General features: G+C 37.0%; 1 protein-coding gene across 2 annotated transcripts in view; it reads right to left on the reverse strand.

Annotated features, from left to right (window-relative positions):
- The window catches only part of INPP4B (inositol polyphosphate-4-phosphatase type II B), a 749,608-nt gene that overhangs the window by 103,025 nt on the left and 623,913 nt on the right, over positions 1-22,670 (reverse strand). For both annotated transcript variants that reach the window (XM_046657053.1, XM_046657054.1), the window contains 2 exons: positions 17,997-18,200; positions 1,601-1,757 (listed from right to left, as the gene is read on the reverse strand). In XM_046657053.1, the coding sequence (XP_046513009.1) occupies positions 1,601-1,757; positions 17,997-18,200 (361 nt within the window). The remainder of the gene's footprint in view (positions 1-1,600; positions 1,758-17,996; positions 18,201-22,670) is intronic.

Below are 22,670 nucleotides of genomic sequence, written 5' to 3' on the forward strand. Positions count from 1 at the left end.
AAACGCTATCTTCCAATAAAATACAAGACAAATAAAATGTACAATTTCAAATATTTTAAAACTCTGTTCTTGTCAATGAGAAGTTTTCAGGAACATCAAAACAGAAGAGGTAGCCAAATTCAGTATCCCTTATCTCATTTCTGCTAAAAAATATTAAGCTTGAAAACCCATCAATGGACAGAACAAGTCACTAAACTGGATTCTGCCCCCTTATCTCATTTTTCAGAGCACAGCATGTCTCTGGCTCATAGTTGATAGTCGATAAAGGTTCAATTAAAGAAAATTGAAGTATACTATTTCTTTATGACATAAGTTATGACAAGCTTTCATTTTGATTCATTTAAAGTTATGGAAGTGGACTAGATTCATTAACTAATAAAACGGATATTATTAAGAAAGAAGATCCCCATAGACAATTAGACCCAGTAGGAATGAACATAAAGAACATTAGTGTAAACTTTCCACCCATGCGAATGTTCTACAGAGGATGAGGACTATCTACACTAAGAACACTTCAGAAAGCCAAGGTTTACAAATATGATTTAGAAATGGTTCTACTATTAATCAAGTGATGAAAGATTGATGTTTCACATAATTAAACTCCTGATGAAAATGTGAGTAATGAAAAATCAGGAAAACATAAATTTAATTTTATAAGTGTCCATATTTCCTTATGACTCATTTTCTTAAAGTAGTAAGAAAAGCAGATTTCAGAAGAAGAGGGAAGGATGACACTGTTTATTCTTTCCACTTAGAATATCTAGCAAAGGGGCCAGGACAACTCTTACAGCATTCTTACTATCATAAAGAAATGCAGATGTTTGTCTTGGTTTTTGTTATCAAAATTAATCAAATTAACAAAAAAATTTCAACAAAAAAAGCCATTTTTAGGGTCACAACTGTAGTTAAAATTCTGATTATCGTATTTTGTAGTCAACCTTGTAATAAGCCATACATTTGAAAGTATCTACCTATATCTATCTGTCTGTCTGTCGATATACACATACACACTCCCATATGTATGCATATATACCCACGTGTGTGTATACGTGCATTCGTGAAAATCCAGACTTACTAATATGTCTTTGGACTAGTGCACAAAAATATTGTCCTTTATGGAATCAAAGCTTCTTATGCGTTTTTGAGATAATTCATAAAAACATCCCCCTGAAGAAGGAAAAAGCATTTTATCATATTGCATTCTTTTTGGGAACTATGATGCGATACTGTGTCCTAATAACTCTCAAATTTTCTAAGAGTTTTAAGAGCAGAGGCTTGTTTTTCTTCCTAATAAAATTTTGGAGAAATGTGTACCAGTAGATTAAATTATGTCAGAGTCTTTAACAGAAAACACTGTTCTTCTTTCAAGAAGGTTTTTATGTGGCAAAAGGAAAAATAAATGAGCATCGCAAGCAGTTCTGAAAACACAACTGAATGCAATTTGATAAATAGCCTTCCATCACCCAAGCCAGAGCATTGGAAAAGCATGCTATCAGCACTTTCATCAAAGGCACTATTGACTCCTCTTTTCTATCTCATTTTATCATGACTTTCTCATTTTGTTTACTCAGTCAATGATTGGGAAAAAATGACTCCTTACCCCTTGGATGAGTTATGATGGAGTCCACTAGAGACGGGTCCTTTTCTTCATTTTTGCTGCTGCTGCTGCCGCCACTGCCACCATCTCTTTCAATCAGTTTATCCACCATGGCAATAATGCAGTTCAGGCTCTTCCCCACATTGGCCCACACCCTATCCTGAAAAGAGCATGAGTATCACTACGCATTGTTATTGCAGAAACAAGATAAGGCAAAATCTGATGAATCCATTTTGGAGAAGCAGGCAGAGAAGCAATCCTAAGAATGCAAACTGAGTGACTCACTCTACTACTTCCATTAATCTGGCCAGACTATGGATATACAAGAAATCTATTTTCTCTTAATAAAGTAAAATTTAAGTATTATAAATCTTTTTATTTAGCCCATTTTTTTCTCTGTCATAAAAGCAATGATGAACTACCATACAATATTAATCCATAATTGAGCACAAATTATGACATATCTATTTTCCTTATCAATACTTAGTAAGAAAGCAAAGACACATCAATATTTTTAAAGAATGTCCACCACTTGCATTAGAATTTTTGTTTTTCTTTTTACTGTGATAAGATGTACATAGCGTGAAGTTTGCCATTTTAATCATTTTTAAGTGCACAGTTCAGGAGCACTAAGTACACTTACATTGTTGTGCAGTCATTACCACCATCCACCTCCAGAATTTTTTCATCTTCCCAAACTGAAACTTTATACCCTTTAAACTTGAATTCCTCATTCTTCCCTCCCCCAGCTCCTGGCAACATCATTTTACTTTCTGTCTCTATGATTTTGACTACTCTAGGCATCAGACATTCTTAAATTGCGATCTTCAGATCACCTCTAATAGAATGATCTAGAGAATTAAAATGTAGGTCCTTGGGTGCCATCAAGTCAATCGGAACCATTGGGAAGAAGGCCCTCTAAATTGAAATGCTGACACGCGTCCCAGGTGCTTCTGACCACACTAACTCTGAGAGCTTCTACTCAATACTATATGCTTCAGCTACACAACAAGTCATTTTGGCTGATTTATTTCCTAGGAAGCAGCCTCTACCACTAACGGACCTCTTTGTCACTAATCTTCCTAGTTCTGATTACTATCCATTTTTGTTTAGGGCAATACCCAATACTGAGTTCTTTGATTCACAAAATTTTCTATTTTTTAAATAAAAATTTTAAATATAGTCATCGATATCATGATGTTAACCTTGGCTTCTCTTCTGGCTCCTCTTCCCACATCATTTACGTGTAAGCCCTGACTCCCCATCTGTGATGGTTAATTTTATGTATCAATTTGACTGGATCACAGGGTGCCCAGATATTTGGCTAAACATTATTTATGGGTGTGTTTGTTTCCAGATAAAATTAGCATTTGAATCTGTGGACTCAGTAAAGCAGATCTGCCCTCCTCAGTGAGGGTGGGCATCATCTAATCCATTGATGGCCTGGGGAGAACAAAAAGGCCTGGGAAAGAAAAATTCCACCCTTCCCCCTTGACTGCTTCAGCGGACACAACAATCTTTTCCTGCCCCCAGTGCTCCTGGTTCTCAGGCTTTTAGTCCTGGACTGGAATCTACACTGCTGGCTCCTCTGGTTCTCAGACCTTCAGACTCAGGTTGAACTACACCACCGGCTTTCCTGGGTCTCCAGCTTGCAGATGGCAGATCATGGGACTTCTAAGCATACAAAATTGTGTGAGCTAATTCCTTCTAATAAGTCTCTTCATATATATATATATATACACACACACACATACATATATATATACATATATATGATTTATACACATATATACACATATATATGATTTATACACATATATATGATATGTGCATATACATATATATATACACACATATCCTATTGGCTCTGTTTTTCTGGAGAACTCTGATTAATATACTATTGCAGAAAAACCAAATGGATTTATGGTGCATTTCCTCATCTCGACATAAAGCAATCTTTTGGTAGATGCTTTCCCTGTAATAGAGCAATTTCAGGAACCTAGAGTAGCACTTAGTGCAAAGATAATAGACAACTAAAGTACTTCCTTAGTGGTTTATATATTTTTTTCCCAAATGTATATTTTTTACATAAGTTAATTTTGCTAGTTTATAAACATATAAACTAATTTTGGTTAGGATAAATCTAGAAGGAAAGAACGATAGTAGAATTTAGATTATCTGATGGGTGCTTGTAAAGATTAAGTTAGTTGAATAATTCAACCACATTGAAACAAATATGGAAATGTACTGACATGCCTACTCTAGCTGAGGGGCAAATAGGATTTAGTAGAAAAAGAGTACATTCAAAGTTAGAAAAGGTCAATGTGAGGTCCACTTATGTGATACGCTGCCTATGATACCCGGGGAGAACCACCACATTTCTGGGCAATTAACAGTGGGGTCCTCTACAATTTAGAATGATGATTCATGCCCTGCCATCCTCACCATACTGCAGTGGAGCCAAATGACATGGTTTCTATGAAAGTGCTTGGTAGAATTATTACAATTTGGCAAAATCACATCCTGTCCCTGTTGGCTTTCCTAATGAATCAAGCTTGTTTTCATCACCCTGTAATCTTGAGTGTGAAATATGCCATTAATCACAAATAATCATAACAATTTTTCCCATAAAATTAGATCTTTCCCCTCAAAGAATTAAAAGCACTTCCCTTCTGCTTTTAACTAAAAGGGAAATTAAGACACCAATCACATCCACAGATTACATCATCCTCTGCTTGTCGTCTGAGAAAATGAAGTGGAGGCACCTCTGAGCCATGAGCCAGGAGACCTAAGAAAGCTCACCTCTTCCAGGAGGAAACACTGCGGAAAGGTAAGCCAGCTGAGGTCCTGACATCACTCATACTGCAATTTGGTAAGGCGCTCACATTCCAGACCGCAACAAACTAAATGGCCCCATGCTGAATATGCCTTAATCACCACCACCAACTGCATCTTTAAGGCTATTAAATTGAAAAATGAGACAATTCTTCAGCTAATACTGGAAATAAACTCTGCTATTGAGGGGAAAAAAGGGGAGAGGATTGCTCCTAATTTTCCATATTAGCTTTGTACATGAAGTAAGTTTTCAACTCTCTTCCTGCTGCCCATGTTGAGAGGAACTTTATATTTTGATGAAAGATCAAGTAGCATTGCACACTGCCTGTCTTGTGTAAAGTAATATAAGGGGTGGATCAACTGCTCTTAACCACATCTCTGAAGTGTTGAACAGAAGGTTATTTAAAAGGATAATTTTACATTCTATACCTATATATTGTTCTTCTTCCTCTATAGATACCTGAGTTATAGGATTCTACTGGTAGAAAACGTAGCCTTTGCAGACAGTAGAGAGATCTTTATTGACATGAGGAGCAGAGTGAAGCATGTTCAGTGACCAAGACCAACAACCATATAGTAAAGAGAGGAGGTAAACAGTAGAAAAACATTTAAGTCATTAAATGCTTAGAGGACACACAAGCAGGGAGGCTGTTTTTTGGGGGTGAGAAATTGAGCAGTTTCTTCTGTAACATTAACATACAATTAATGTATAATCAAATATTTTATTGAAGGCACACCCAGCAGCAGACTCTGAGCAGACTAATTCTGTTCTTTATCTTTTGGAGAGGAGATCCTGCCTGGTGGTGAGGGAACGCTGAACTTTGCTGGTCATTGCTTCCTTCTCTTTTATGGCATCTACAAAGTAGATTCAAGTTATTGATTTGCACTTCTGTCTCTACTACTAGACTATGAGTTATTTGCACTATATTGTGCAAGGCCTGGAAGAAAGACAGAGAGAAAAGGGGTGAGCAAAGGAGGGAAGAGGAGAGAGATGACTCCAACCCAGACAGAGATCGAGGGCTGCTATGTATAGTCACCTTGGATATGAACATTAGCTAATTTAACCTCAAAAAACACCACACAAATTAATATTATTGATTCAGTATTTTGGGGGGGCATGGGAAGCTTGGCCGTGAGCTACCATCCCTTGTCAGTCTCCCTCTTTTTGTTTCAGGAAGATTGTCACCAAGCTAACACTTGTGTCAATCTTCCTCCATTTTGTATGCAGGATGCTGTCACAGCACGGCTTGATGAGCAGTGTGTAGGTCTGTGCTCAGGATCCCAACCCATACAATCTGGGCCACTGAAGGAGGGAACACAAACTTACCCACTACACCACCAGGCTGGCCCTTTGACTCAGTTTTTAGAGATGAGAAGATTTCAGGTAAGAGACGTTGAATAATATTCAACATTAAAATGGTCTAACTGGAGCAGAAATTCTAATTGACTCCAAAGACTTGATTCTTCCCCTATGATTTCCCACAGAACTGTGGTTCACAGTAGGAATTCTTTTTCGTGAAATCACTGGAACTCTGGGGACAAACTAGGCAGAAGAAGGTCAGGAGACAGAGCCTGGGAAGGTTTAGGTAGAGATGTGTGCCATCTACAGGAGCAAGATTAGGTTTCAGTTGTCTAAGACAGATTTTGGCAGTTATCTGGCAGGTTCAGGACTAAGAGATGACTCTATAAAAAGGACAAGATGGTTACATATACTCGTAAGTCTAAAATAAAGGGTGTCATATAATCAGGGATGGAGCAATAACTTGGCTAAAGGGTCATTTGGCTTCGGTCAAAGGACATAAGCAGCCAACATTAATAAAGAGCAATGTCAGTATCAAGGCCCAAAATCCATTCACGTGACTGGTATATAAAACAAGGAGTGGGTTGCAAGGAAGACGATAATTCAACTGCTAGGAGATCGGGGGGAGGGGCAAGATAATTATTTTGGAACTAGGATGCTAAAAATAGGTAGACAAGTTTCTTGAAGGGGAGCCTTAAATATCTGATTTCTCTCCTAAACAAGCCACTTTCCATAATATTTCTCTGAAAACATACACACAGAGGAAAATAACCAGCAACAATTCTCTTAGTCTGATGATTTTTACTCACTAGGCTGGTCCACACAGGAAATTCTTTTTGCTTAGACTGCTGGTATGGCTGGGACCTACTCCACTTTGTTCCCTACCAAAATCACACGATTTGTTTCCAAATGTTCTCATGAAGAGGAAAGGCTGATTAGGGAGGAGAAAACAATGGAAGCAAAAGAATGTGGCTGCAGTATCTGGTGCTTCCAGCCCCTCCCCTTTTCAGGCCAGGCAAGTATGAACAGCTCCAGATCCTGTGTAGTTCCTTAGCTACAGGAGAGGTTTAGAAACAAAACAACAACTTATCAGAAAAACAGATTGCCAGGCAGTTTCCCCTGAAAATAGTATCAATCACACTGCTATGTCTTCTGCTGTATGAAAGAAGCAATGAAAGATTGGTGGGCTAAAGTCTAACCTTTAGTAAATGGAGCCTAACTGGTCTCCTTGACCTTAATGGAAACTTCTGACAACCCAATTTCTTGGAGGTGAAGTGGCTATAAACTTTTTCTCAGCAATGAGGGCACAAAATCAGTGGGGAACTAGCAGTAATATTTATTCCATTCTAAGTCAGGTGCTGATCTTGGTCTTTATTTATTTCTGGGTAAGGACCTCAGCTAACACGTAGGTCAACCCCAGTGCAATAGATGTAAAAATTTGATGGATGTAGCAGTGAGTAGCCAGGGGCACATTACACCTGGCAGAGTGAGCCATGAGGGCAGAAGACATGGTGCTTACTCAGCATGCCACACATTTATGAGCCTGGTAGCATCAAGAGAAATCCTGACTACTTTGGATCAGCAATTAACTTGAAAAAAAAAAAAAAAGTTCAGCAATGCTGAGCTGATCAACTGTTCTAGGGCCGATTTTTGGTTGGCAAGAATGTGAAGACTAAACCAGAGCTGACATGGAGGTCTGAAGTAGGCCTGTCATAACTATATCTCCATATACATTTTCCCACTTGTCATTACCAATTTCTGAGGACTTTGATTAGAACCAGCCAGGGAATTAACAAGGCCAATAACATCTTTAAAAAGAAGCTTCTGTTTATCCTTGAGTGGACTGAGAGCAATTTGCACTTTACTGACCTGGTTCCTCAACACTGCAAACCTTTGTTTTTTCCATCGCTTAATAGCTCTTCTCTCTGAATCCTAACTTTACTCAGACTGTTAGGTGAAACAGTTGCACTTAAAATACTCTATGACACAAACTGGCACATGTATGGCCCAAGCTACGTAATACACACATATTTGCACACACGCAATTAAATGAGATTCTTTGCTTAGGCCTATTGATCCTGCTTAACCTCACCTACCTAACCACACCACAGGCCTCACGCTGAAATTCAGTCCCTAGTCACACACGTGGATTCACGTAGTCAGCCACTGTTTCTCCAGTATTGACCTCTCCTTACTTCCCTGGTTTGGATCTTTCCCAGGCCTATACTGTTAGCTGCCAGACAATGAGATCTACCTATGACTGCCACGTTCATCTTCATCGATCACCATGCCCATGTCATCACTCCTCTGATCAACAGCAGGTTTAGTACCCAGCAAGTATTTTTATTCTTCTCTCAGCCTAGAGGCGTCTCTGTAGTTGGGCTGACCTAGATAATTCTCTTGATTTCTCATTAGTCTTCAAAATAAAAACTTCATCCAGGTCAGTCTCCTTGCTGTCCTAGAAACATACTGTTAATTAGCTCAAGATATATTTTCTGGGCACTCGCTACATGCCTTCTCAGTGCTGAACATCAAAGAGAATGGAAACCTTGGAGGAACTAATATTTCTATCTTGACACATGCTGCTTTTTATGCTTAGAATGCCTTCTCCCTTATCTTCCGTCAATCCAAGTTCTTACCCTTTCAAGTCTCACCATCTCCAAGAACTGTTCATGCTGCTTTCTCTCTACTTAACATGTTTTTTCTTTGTAATAGACAGTGGGCTCTATGAAAAAATGACTATTACTTATTAATCCCTTTATTCCCAGATCTTAGTACTCATGAGTTGATAGATAAATAAAAGAATGAAAAAATGAATAAAAGAAGGAAGGGATGATTTTTTCACCTTCTCGAAGCCTCATATAACTTCTCTCTGAATCTTTTCAACATTTTTAGTGTGTATTACACAATTACCTCCATTCTGGGAACATCTTTCAATATCTCTGCTTGTTTTATGAGTGCTGGCCATTCACTTAAATAAGGTGATATGGTTGTTGAGGTAAGAAGCCATATTTTATACTTAATTTGTTTTCCCCCCAAGTTACCTATAGCATTGCTGTACATCATTGATGCTTAATTAACATCTGTTGATTGACTTAATAATCTGCTATTCGGGAGTAAAAAGAAATTAAAACATAAATATAAGAAGTATTATCACATGTGCCTTCAAATTAAAGTTAGAACTAACCTCATACTCTGAAAGGCTGAGTTTACCCTAATAAATGCCACATCGTGCTACAGCTTTCAATTCAGTGAAATATTAAATAAAGCATTTGTTTAATAACAAGTAAAAACAATCCACTGATGGACTAAAGCTTTTAATTTTAAATTGGTAACTGGATATTATCTGCATACCATTAGACAGCTACACAACTGGTTGAACTATACATTATCAGTTAGTGTACTGCATACCATCAATTTCCAGGATTAATTTTTTTTTTAACTAAACGTACCAGCATATATCAAGTCAATAGTCTGCGTGTATATACCTCAGCATTTCTTTTAACTATTCATTAAATTTTGATTCAAAAATTTCTATTTAGGAAATAATGTCTCATTATTCATATTAGAATGTATTAAAGCTTAAGGCACTTGATTTGAATGTAATCATAAATTTCTAAAGTGTGTGTATGCAAGTTTGCAGATACATTATACACAAGCACATCAAAATATCTGACACTGAACCAGGCATTGTAAAGGCCAGGGAAGTAGCCAAGGGAAATGATGGTAACCAATATAAAATCACGGGAAAATCACCTTTACATTAATAAAAATAAAATATCTTTGTTAAAAACACTGGTTTGAATTGTATAATGAACTGGTCTTTCAGGAAATCCGTCCATTCCCTTCTTCCTACATTAACTCTGAAAAACACATTGAACAAGTATGTTTAAAACACTGTGCTAGGGGCCAGCTCTGTGGCCAAGTGATTAAGTTCACACACTCCGCTGCGGCGGCCCAGGGTTCGGATCCTGGGTGTGGACATGGCACTGCTTGTCAGGCCACGTTGAGGTGGCGTCCCACATCCCACAACTAGAAGGACCTGCAACTAAGATATGCAGCTATGTATGGGGGGGTTTGAGGAGATAAGGCAGAAAAAAAAAAGAAGATTGGCAACAGTTGTTAGCTCAGGTGCCAGTCTTTAAAAAAAAAAAAAAAAAACCACTGTGTTGGGGGGCTGGCCTGGTGGCATAGTGGTTAAGTTCACGTGCTCCACTTCAGCGGCCCAGGTTTCACAGGTTCGGATCCCAGGCATGAACCTAGCACTGCTCACCAGGCCACCCTGTGGTGGCATCCCACATAAAATAGAGGAAGATTGGCACAGATGTTAGCTCAGTGACAATCTTCCTCAAGCACAAAGAGGAAGATTGGCAACAGACGTTAGCTCAGGGTCAATCTTCCTCACCGAAAAAGCACCCCGCCCACACACACACACTGTGCTAGGTGCTGTAAAATGAGATTGAAGGTGAATGTATTAACTGCATGTGGGAAAATCTAGAAATTGGCAAGATTTCATGAATATGCATGCACATAAAGATCTCATTTGGGGTTTCTTTTCTTTAATAGAACATTTGTGCATTTTAATGGACAGTCATGAACTTTGCTTAATCACCTTTGGCGGACTGTAATATCAGATAAGTATTCAAAGCATATTTCTCCTGGGTGAAATGGACTGGAGAAGTTCAGGAATGTTTCCCATCCATCAAGAACACAGATGATAGAACACACTCAGTTGCCATATAGGGAACAACTGGCCTAATTCTCCCTGTTTTGCCTGCCCTTTCTGATGGGGAGAGTGGGTGCTGTCAATGCCCCCCTCCTCAGTATAAGATTATCAAAATCAGACAACCTTATTATGTGTGACTTAGGGATGAAAAAGAAAAAGCTGAGACAAAGGGAAAAATTTCCTCCAATTTCTACTTGCTGGGAAACATCTAAAATTATTTCTGTGTAACTAGGATCTTTGTGATCGGTGCATGAATAATCAAATAAAGTTAAAATTGCCACCACTGTGTTTCTGGAAGCTTCTAGAGGGCTTAATTGATCATGTTTTTAGCTTTGGCCATCTCTGATGTTCTCTGTCCATTTTGAATTTTACTGCTTTCTATGTTTGTAAATATTTTTCAGGTGACTTGAATAGTCATCTGAGAGGTGACCATGACACTAGGGAATAGGCACTAAGGAGAGAGGAATATAACTGGGTACTTTTGACTGGAAGAGAGAAACAAAATCCTCAAAAGAATTCATGAATTCCAGTTGGGGTAAAAGGTACTTGACATAGTGCAAAGTTATATTAAATTTAAATATTCTGATTTTCAAAATAAGAAGGTAAATAAAAATAATAATTTGAGGGCACATTTCAAAGTCATTAATTTATTCTACAAATGAGTATTTAATACCTTTTATGGGCAAGTGCTCTGCTATCTGTGGGAATATAAAAGTGACCACGACATTGTCTTTGCCCTTTAGTAGATTATAAAGTTCATGAATACATGGATGAAACAGACATGTAAACAACCAATATAATTCAGTGTTCATAAGGCTGTGTGATCACTGGATGCAAGAATAATGCTTTATTATACAAAATGTTTTGGAGTTGAATGCAGTATGTATGTATATATATACAAACATGTGTATCTATCTATATATCTATCTCTGGATAGGTATATCTATAAGATAAAAATTGGAAATAAATGGGTATATTTTAGTGGACATTTTACTCATTTAGGTAACTAAGCTATAAGGTATTTCTTTAGAAAAGTTAAATTGTAGGTTAGTAATTAGGTGTCTATAAGAATTAATTACCTCTAAAGAATGAGAATGATTTATTTCCTTCTTATTAAGATCAGGTCAGTGGTTTCACATAGGATAATTCTAGCCAGTCAGAAAAGTGAACAGAATTTTTTTTTAATATTAATTTGCATAGGTACCTCTGCATTATGCACAGCCTGAACTATTTTCCCTAGAGCTAAGGTCTAAGATGGAGACAGAAGCTAACAAGAGAAGTTGGGAATACAGATCAGTGAAGATTGCCTGTGGAGGTATCTGATGAAATATGTTTTGTCCTCAACAGTTAGTAATATTTTGCAACTATCTGTGCTCACTGCTACCAATTACGGCAATATAAATAGCTCTATCAATACTCTTGTCAAGCTTAAGCATTCAGATTTGTTCTAGACATCATTAGAGAAAAGTGTAGTACAAAATGAACTGTGAGATGTTGGGAAAGAGCATATCAGAAAGTGGTTCATGTAAATCTTATTCCAAAAGGCATCTTTGGAAATATTGAATTACAAAGAAACCACAATTGTCTTTCAGGTTATATATGCACTTTATTAAGAGGATGCCTGACATAAATACTATCGTGAATTGTGCTATTGTTTCTATAATCTATAAAATTATTAAAAATTATTATGGATTAATGTAGATCATGTATTGTGCTTATGTGACATAAATACATTTTACCATAATAAGGCATAGCAAATGTTCTCATAGCTTAAGAATGGAAATTAAAATTAAAATTTGATTTAGGGGCCGGCCCGGTGGCACAGCGGTTAAGTGCGTATGTTTCAATTCGGTGGCCCGGGGTTCACCGGTTCAGATCCTGGGTGCGGACATGGTACCTCTTGGATGATATGCTGTGGTAGGTGTCCCACATATAAAGTAGAGGAGGATGGGCATGGATGTTAGCTCAAGGCCAGTCTTGCTCAGTGAAAAGAGAATTGGTAGCAGTTAGCTCAGGGCTAATCTTCCTCAAAAATAAAATAAAATTTACATTTGCAACATGAAAAAGGGAATTAATTGGATAATTTGGATGAGGAAATATTGCCTGATATAGAAATGTAGTTCAACTACAAAATGGGTTTGAAATATGGCTAAAAAATAGCAACAGTTTTCCTAGTTCTTCACTTTGCTGGAATGGATCAGAATACAAAGGATCAGAAGTTTATATCTTTTTTTAAAAATAATTTTTTGAATGAGGGTAGGCAGATTTAGTCCCACTCCATCAGTGTAGTAATGCTGAAGTTAAATCACAGTGTTATAGAGAATAGTATAATTACTGGAAGCCACAAAAACTGGGTCAACTTAATCCTTGGGTTGGATGACATGCTTTCATGTTTTGGACAAACTAATCTTGGAATCCCAGCTGCTGGAAGCATCTGCTGTAGAGATGTAGAGAAAGAAAAGCAATATGTCATCTTTACCAGCTAAAAGAAGAAGAATGCTAGATTAGTCTATTTCTTTGGACAGATTGTCATAAAATCCCAATATTCCTCTGGGTTTAATTGTTTACTAACTTTCAGAAAATTAAGACTTTAAAGCACTCAATCATTTAATAAATAAAATTCAGCAAATAGGCAATTTTTGGTCAGTGAACATTCTAGTTTAAATCTCTTCCATATTGACTAGATAATTATCATCCAGATTGCCATCAATTTTGCCAACAAAACAAGTTTAAAAGACAACAATCTTACATTGATTTAGAATTAATAGAGATTCTCTCTCGGCCTCAAAGAGAAAGGTTTTTACGTGAATCAGCAGATTAGAATTCAAATAATTTACTAACATATCTTTATTTGCAAATATTTATTATAAGAATCTAAATGCAGTTGTTCAAGTTAGGTAATTGTTAAAACTACAGTCCCTATAAGAAACTAGATAAACAGATTTTTAAAAATGGAGCTACTGTAATCTTATGTGCAAACCTAAACTAATCTAGGTGATCAGAGAATATTTTTATATATCACAGAAACTCAATTGCATTAATTTAAAACACTGAATTATTTCAGAAAGTTGGCTAGACTTGTAATCAGTGCTGAAACTTTTCTAACATGTAATTAACTAAGAAAAGTGGCACACAAAGTTATGTTTCCAATTCATTTAATAGCACAGTCTCCAAAGGCATTTTCAATTAGTTACATTTTCTTTGGACTTACTCAACTTTTCAAAGTTAGATAAAGCTTTGAAAATAATCTTAAATGGTTATGACTTTGGTGATTTTTTTTTTTTTATAAAAAAAAAATTTCCATCTCTTGACAAAGGCATCTTTTTAACAGAAAGTGGTTGCTGAGGAAAAGCAATAACAATGTTACATAACAATCAAATCTGATTATTGTTTGCAAATAGAGTAAAATTATATTAGAAGGAGAGAGTTAAAAGTAACTTTTCTGAGTGGGAAAGATTTTCCTTGTAATCATGGTAAATTTAGACAAAGCACTTATATGCTTTTGGGAAACAGTGGGTTCTAGAGGAAATTCAGAAATTATATGAAAGGAGATGAAGAGGAAGATACAGATCTTCATTATTACCCTACTCTTTTTGCCTTGGAAGGAAACCAAAAAACAAACAAACAAACAAACTGAGATGACACTCTTGCATCCACAGGAAGAAAAAACCAAGAAGACATTTTTTTCCTAGAATCAAGACTACCAAAGAATTCCCAAGAGAATGATCAATGGTGATCCAACAACCAAGCAAACTCCTACTGTAACTTTGGTTGGCCCCTCACAAGGACTACAGTTCTTCCTAATTTTTTAAGATGTTGCTAATAAGCTCCTTTACTCATTTTCTTTGGTGCCTATTTGATACTTTCACCACTATCCTCAGTCCATCCTCCACATTCGCTTCTCTTTGCACATGATTCTACTTTAAGGATAAAAAAAAAAAGTCCAGGTTAATAGCCAGAACATATAAAGAACTAAAACAACTCAGAAAAAAAAAAAAAAAAAAAAAAACTTTAAAAGGGGCAGATGAACTGAATAGATATTTTTCCAAAGACATACAAATGGCCAACAGTGCATGAAAAGGTGCTCAGCATCACTAACCATCAGGGAAATGCAAATCAAAACCACAAGGAGATATCACCTCACACCTGTTAGAATGGCTATCATCAAAAAGACAAGAGATAAGTGCAGACAAGGGTGTGGAGGAAAGGACATCCTTGTCGCACTGTTGGTGGGAATGTAAATTGGTTTACCCACTGTGGAAAACAGTATGGAAGTTCTTCAAAAATTTAAAAATGGAACTATCATATGATCCAGCAATTCCATTTTTGAGTAAATATCTGAAGGAAACAAAATCACTATCTCAAAGAAATATCTGCACCCTCATGTTCACTGCAGCATTATTTATAATATCCAAGATACGGAAAAAAACCTAAGTGCTCATTGACAGATGCACGGATAAGGAAAATGTGGTACACACAAACACACATACACACACAATGGAATACTATTCAGCCATTAAAAAGAAGGAAATCTGGCCATTTTTGACAACGTGGATGGACCTTGAGGGCACTATGCTAAGTGAAGTAAATGAGATGGAGAAAGACAGTATGATGTCACTTATATGTGGAGTTTTAAAAAGCCAGACTCACAGAAAGAGAAAACAGATTGGACATTGCCCGAGTTGGGAGGTTGGGGGTGGGGGAAATGGGTGAAGGTGGTGTAACCATACAAAGTTCCAGTTATAAGATAAATACGTTCTGGGGATTTAACATACAGCATGGTAAATATAATTAGCTGCTAAGAGAGTAGATCTTAAAAGTTTTTGTCACAAGAAAAAAAAAATTGTAACTATGTGAGGTGATATATGTTAATTAAATTTATTGTGCAATCATTTCCCAATATAAACATGTATCAAATCATTATGTTGTACCATTTAAACTAATACAATACTATATGTCAATTATACCTCAATAGAGCTGGAAAGATATTTTAAACAATCAAACAAACAAAAAGCCGCCCAGCCCCACCCACCCTTGAATAAGTAAAGTCCACCTTTACAGCCCCCTTGCAGTGTCAGTAGAAGAGCATACTGCCTAGGACTTGTCTCCACCTGTGCCCTGGAATTGATTCTCTACTCTCCTTTGTAAGGACCCTGCTCTATCAGTCATCTCCTCTCTGCCTCTCAGATGGCTTTTGGAATATAAACACATCAATTTTCACCATCTTTAAAACAAAACAAGTAAACAACTCAGAATAACCACATACACACACTCTCGCTCTCTCACCCACCTTCCCAAATGTCAGCTAATGTGTTCCTGTCCAAAAGGGCACCTCATTGTCTTTCTTGACTGGTTAACCTCGATTCACATTGAAATCTAAGAATTACTTCTGGAAATCCCACCATGACCATGAGACTCCTGCTCTATCCCGTGTAGACCCCTAAGTTGAACTTAACTGCCATTTGTCTTTCTAGAGCCCTGAACAGGCTTTGGAGTCCTTGAAGCCCCGGGTGGTTCACCTCTTGTGTCCAGCATGCAACACAATGAACCAGGCAGAGTAGGTGCTCAGTGACACCCCCTGGACTGAGTGGTCCCCCTAAACCTCCTCAACTCACCACACGGTTCCCATTCTATTCCTTCTTTTCCCATCATCAGAAGGTTCTGTGTATAAAATTTTGAGTTGAAGTCATATTAGTAGAGCCTATCTTCTACCATCTTTCTCTCTCCAACTTTTTGTAAATGTGTTAATATGTTTTTATCTGCCACTAGACTCTGATCTCTAGGACCTAAGGATCTACTGCTACTTACCTTCCCATTTGGAGCACCTAGGATATAGAAGGTCTCAAAAATTATCTAAAAAAAGAAAATAAGGAGGGACGGAGGGAGAAGGACACTTCTGAGCAGCAGGAGGAAGGCGGGGTGTGGGGAAGGGTTAGCATAACACAGTGAGGTGAAAATTATGAAAAGAAAAGATACCTAGTTCCAAAATTCTTATGTGATTTAATATACAAATGCTCATTATTTGTCAAAAGGTTAACCCTGTATGTTTAATTAAATGAAATACAAGTTCTTTTCTGTGTCTACACAAACTTTAAAATTCTCGATACTCATTGTATGGTAGATCCAGTTTCCTCATTTATCTCAAGGGATAGCATTGATCCTCATAATGAATTATGTAATTTACATATCTTAAAAAAGAAAACATATGGCAATAATACTAAAGTAATACAATGCATTTCCCTAGGCCTTGGCAGGCAATGGCATGTTATCGCACAGGTAAATCATTTATCTCATGACCACCCTAAGAGCTAAGCAGAACAGGCGCTGTTATTTTCGCTTTACAGTTGAGAAAATTGAACTTCAGAGAGGTTAAGAGGTGCGCACGCCTCGGAGCTGTGAATAAATTGAAGAAGGTGAAAGTAAAGGGAAAAATATTAGATCTGCTCTTTTCAAAATGCTTCAGTGGGAGAAACGCAATCTTAATCAGCAACAACAAATACTTATTCAGCATTTACCTCTTGGAACCCAGCTCTGTCTTTCCTGTGATAGAAATTTTATCAAAAGAAAGAGCAGGCATCACTTCACAGCCCTTCAGACAGCAACTTTTTTTGAGAAACCTGGACCTTTCAAATAATTTACTCCCCGAACACTTTTCAATTCTTGGGTGGGAGGAAAAGTAATCGTTAACTGTTTAACATCTAATACAGCTAGCCTACTATTTTCTTGATTAAATATATGATGAAGTAAAGCATTTCCTTCTGTGTGTGTGTGATGTGCATATACTTTGGAGGGTTCCTGAGCAATGAATATGCATTGATTCAGGAGTAACACATTGCTTCCCCTTCAGCCAGAACCTTCACGCATCTCCTGTCTTATTCTGCCCAACTAGAGTTCCTGTCACCATGTTGGTTTCTTTTGTTTATTTGCCTTTACCAGCTATTTTTTTCAGGTTTTAGAAAACCTGGAGCAACATCTTATTTTTAATACTAGAATCTTGAAAAGGGGAATTTAAGAGATCTCTGTGTCCACTGCCATTTAAATGCTAACACTTTTTACAGTATGAGCAGAATTAAAACACTGAATTGCAACAAGGAAAATACTTGCTGCATCCAAGTAGTGAATTACGGATGATTTTTGACTCTTTTTCTAAAAATTAATTTTAACAGCTTATATTACCTTGGTAATAAATGAGGAAAAGTATTATAGAGTCTTGCAATTGTGGCATCTTTGCTTTGATGACATATTCTTCATTGTATATATATGTAATGAATATTACATGTATATTCATACATATTACATATATATTTTGCCAATATATTAATAGCAAATAAATTTTTATGTCAAATAAATATGATCAGGAATAAAACTTCCATTTATCATTTGCCCCTAAGGAAAAATATGACTTATTTACCCACAATTTGTATTATGACTGCTTTCCAACCTGTTTTGATGAAAAGCAGAGATTTCTTATCATTCCTGCTTTAGTTCTCAGGACTAAACATCAGGACGCAAGCAATGTGCAAAGAAAAAAGACTTACCCACTCTTCCTCATCATAGTCTGAATGATGAGGTATGGAGTCCTGCCTCTTCATCGGTGGGGGTGGGTCCTGGGGACTGCTCTCCTCTGTGCTGTTCTTAGGGGAGGGTGGTTTCTTAAGGATGCCTCCTGGCCGGGCAGTGTAAAGCGCTAAAAGAGCACTTCTGACCAGCTGATCCTTGAAGGCATGTACAAAAAGCTCTGTCTGGAAAGAAATTGCCAAGGATTAGAAACAGCATGGTAGTCAACTCAGCCTATGCTATGAAAAGGTCAGTTGCAGATTTGTTGGCACTTAAGTGGTGTGGATGTTGGAAAAAATACAGGCAACAGAGAGAGAAAATGATTCACACCAATCAATGGAAAATAGTTTGGTTTTGGGTTGCTGCCAAGGTCTTGAGTCCTCCTGTTCTAAACATTAATGCTGAGATTCTATACGCACTATAAACACCATCTGTCTCCTCAGCTCCCTATGTTTTAGTTCCGAATCCTGTCTTTGGAGGTGAATTTCACTGGGGATAATCATTTGAACACCATCTACCTGCTGCATCTATCAAGTAATTTCAAATATACCTTAAAACAAAGTGTGATCAGACTAGGTATAGTCTATATTTCAAACAGAGTTAAAGGCTAAAGAAAGACATATCTTTTAAAAACTTTAGAGGCAAGAGATCTTTTTTTCTTTTTAGCGTTATGGACAGATTTCAACAGTAGAGATGACATAGGCAGTCTTCCCCATGAAAACATTTGGCTTTTATTCCTTATTATCACCCTTAACTGTCTCTCCACCAAATGGCTTCAGTAATGCTCAATGTTAACGAGGTTACTGTGAAACTTGCCATGGTAGATTTTACAAGCTGGTGGTAAATACCTAGTAAGTACTAAAGTAATGACAGCTCACTGACAATAAAGAGCTTTACAGCTGTACTTTGCAGTTTCCTGACAAATGTTTAATAGCTTCACCCTGTAATATACTGGAGGGTGCAGGAATTGATGGTCTGTATTACAGTACACTTAACGTGCACATGGCCTAACAATCTGTTCAGTCAAAGACTAGAGAAGTAACTCATATTATTAGAGAAGTGACACATATTGTTAACATATTCATACTTCATAATCTGTTAGTAAGGGGTCCTTTAACTCATAGCATTATTTTGAATAATAGTTGATAGAATCACCATTTAATGAGACACTTTTGGATATAATGCTGTAACTCAAGGTAATCATTTATTGGTGCACTCTCAACATGCAGTCACCAGTGCCATGCCCAACTAGTGGTTACTAAATTGTCTCTAAATCTGCCTGTTGTGTCATGCGATTAAAGAAAACCAGTTAAACCACATGCAAAACAAGTGCCTAATAAGATGATTATGATCTGCATAGTCACTTTGCAATAGATTGTGAAATTCTAGAACTAGAAGGACCTTAAAGTGGACCTCTTCATTAACCAGATAAGGAAACTAAGAAAGAAATGTGATGACTGTCCTAGAGCAGACTGCTTATTGGCATCACAAACGGAACAGGTCTTGTTTTCTAACAAATTCCGTAGCTATTGCCCTCACCCCAAACCACCGACCCGCCACCATCAGACTAGACGTGCCTGCTCCTGTTCTCCTTCTTCCCAACCCCAAGCTCCCGAAGTGTTTTGAACAGTAACCAGCTCTCACAATTAACTGTGTCCACAATTGCCAACATAACTATCTTTACTGCTACACTTTACTGGATGTTTTAAACTCTTTAAATCTATTAGCCATACTGAAGGCACTCTGAAGGTAAGTAGACAGGAAATATAGGGAAAAAAAACATATAAGAATGAAAAGTTGGAAAATATTTTGATGCATTAAAAAACCAAAATAAAAAGGCAGCTTTTTTATATTAAAAAAAAAAAAAACTGAAGAAAATGTTGGCGGGACAGTACTCAGACAAGTCAGCAGTTATAGCCAAATGGAGAAACATGTTGTTTACATAATCTTCCATATAACATGGATGTGTCCATCAATGTGAATTTAAATATTAAAAATATGAATTTATTTCCATTCAGCTTAACCCTGCTGATAGTTCCAATAAATTCTTTTGATCTATTTTTAGAGCAAAACAGCTTGCCCTCTTTGAATTCCTGCTACTACAGCTCCAGTCTCCATAACACTCACATAATTAGTACATAGCTGAGTATCTATTCACACGCAATGAAATCTTCTACCGTTCTTATAATCACCCTCGTTTTCTTCCCATAGCATGCACACACAGAGATTCCACTTCATTTATTCAGATCTCATTTGGGTTGATTTACCACCAAAGACATGGGAGATAATACAGGAGAGTATTGCAGTTTTACAACCCAGGATTTTTGAGGGGTAGTCGAATATAATGCACAAAATCTTAAACAAACACAGTAATAGCTGATCTTTGACTTTGTGTCTATACTGAAAAAATTTATCTGACTCCTTGGAAACTCTCTGGATCACCCAGAATCAGATTCTGTTACAAAATAGCAAAATATTCCATTGCAATATCCATGTGACCTGGAAAAATCTTAATTTTCTTGACCAGCATTACTTAGTAAATGTAGACCAATGTAGACCCTGATGTTTTACAGTCAAAACAAATCAGCTTGAAGAGATTAATGTAGTCACTCAATCCCAACACATGTATATGTTGCTGTTCTTGCAACTGAGATGATACTAGGAGAGTTGAGAGTAGTGGGAAGGATGTGACCTTGTTTCTGAGTTGCCTATTGACTTAGAGTTCTGAATACCTTTTTCCTTTTCTGGCTTAGCACACACTACATTAAATGAAAGAAGAAAGGCTGTCTAAATGTTATCATGAGAGTAGGCAAAAAATTTATTAAAATATTGGTTTAATAACACAGTAAAAAAGCATAAAATCTGAACATAAGGCAGATCTGTTTTATTTGTTTGATATTAAAAAGAGAGAGAGAAATGCTATCTTAAATGAAATGTTTTCTTGCCTTATTGACATTTTCCCAATTCATATTCTCATACAAGTATTCTTCAAAGTAACGTACAGAATTATCTGCAAGTATAAAACTACTAAAAATTACTTCTCCTGGGGACGAATCTCTTAGCTTCCTGAATGTTAATGGCAGAGGAATAGTTAGGATATGTTCATTTAAAACCATCTTTTTTCACTAGAGATTTCAACAAATTAAGAAAAGTCTCCTTTTATTTAGAATCTCCTTATTGTCCCTGAAAAGATTCAACGCCATGCCCAATCTTAACTACAATACAGAAGTAGCCAATGGCATAAGCAAGTGATTATCATTTTAGCAGTCACGTATATGGCAAGAAAGAATTCTGCTAATTTTGAAATTTGACATGCTTTAATTATTTTATCAGGCAATAGCGCTACTCTCTGAGATGTGTTTACCATTCCCAAAAGGAAAGTATGCTGAACTTTCAGCCAGGAGAGTTACCTGACATCTGGGCAGCTCATACAAATTACCCACTTGACCTTGGCTAAATCACTTAACCAGTTTGTACAAAATTACAAAGCCTACCTGTGCAACCCTTGTGGGAATTCACTGTAAATTAGACTCTTCTCTTTATGCTTCTCGTTCTTGACTGACCTTTTCAGTTTCCTTTGTTAATTCATAATCCCCTACTCACTCAAAATGTGGTAAGTGTACCCTAAGAGACCTTAAATCACTTTCTTGAAAGCATTTTTTCCACTGGTGATGTAACCCACTCTTCCATAACTTCAACTATCATCTTTATGCCAAGTTCTTCAAAATCCATTTCTACCCACCTCCTGAACCAGTACTGTCAACTGTTTCCATCTAAAAGTCTTTTGATTTTAGAAGTCCCAGCCTGAGTTCAAGTTTCTTAATGAATGTGTTCTGCCTTGCTTTTCCATCTGAGTGGTATCCTTACTATTCAGTAACTCACAGTCTAAAGGTCTGGATCATCATTAGTAATACTTATCTTTTGCACTAGTCATCAATTTCAACTAGTTATACCTATTCAATAATTTCAAAGATTGATCCTTATAGTCCTACAGCTAGTCCCAGTTCAGACCCTTTCTACATTCCATGTGGATACTTTCTATAGTCTCCTTACTGGTTGATTTACTTTTTTTTTTTTTTTTGCTTCAGGAAGATTAGCCCTCAGCTAACATCTGTGCCAGTCTTCCACTATTTTGCATGTGGGTCACCACCACAGCATGGTTGACGAGTGGTGTAGGTCCACACCTGGGATCCGAACACATGAATCTGGGCTGCCAAAGTTAACCACTATGCCATGGGGCTGGCCCTTGATTTACTATTTTTAAGGTAACTTTTCTTTTTTTGTCAGGATATTATCCAAGGCCACCAATATTAAAATGTAGACTTCTGAGTCCTAACCCAGAGATACTGATTTAGAATTTGTATTTTTAACAAGCTCCCCCAGGATCATTACTGACAGTTTGTGATGTTTAATAATTCAAATCCTCTGTCTCAGCTCAGCCTATTGATTGCTATGATGGTCTACCCAAAGCAGGTCTCCAGTCCTTCCTCACTCAACAACCTCAGTACCTACAAAATAGACTTTCTCTTGGATAAATAACTAGGAGTCAGATGGCTAGATCACATATATATTTAACTTTATAGACATTGCCGAACTGTTTTCCAAAGTGTACAAATAATTGTGTGCCCATCAGCGATATATGAAAGTTCTGGTTG

The sequence above is a fragment of the Equus quagga genome, chromosome 3, assembly GCF_021613505.1.
Source record: "Equus quagga isolate Etosha38 chromosome 3, UCLA_HA_Equagga_1.0, whole genome shotgun sequence".
NCBI lineage: Eukaryota > Metazoa > Chordata > Mammalia > Perissodactyla > Equidae > Equus > Equus quagga.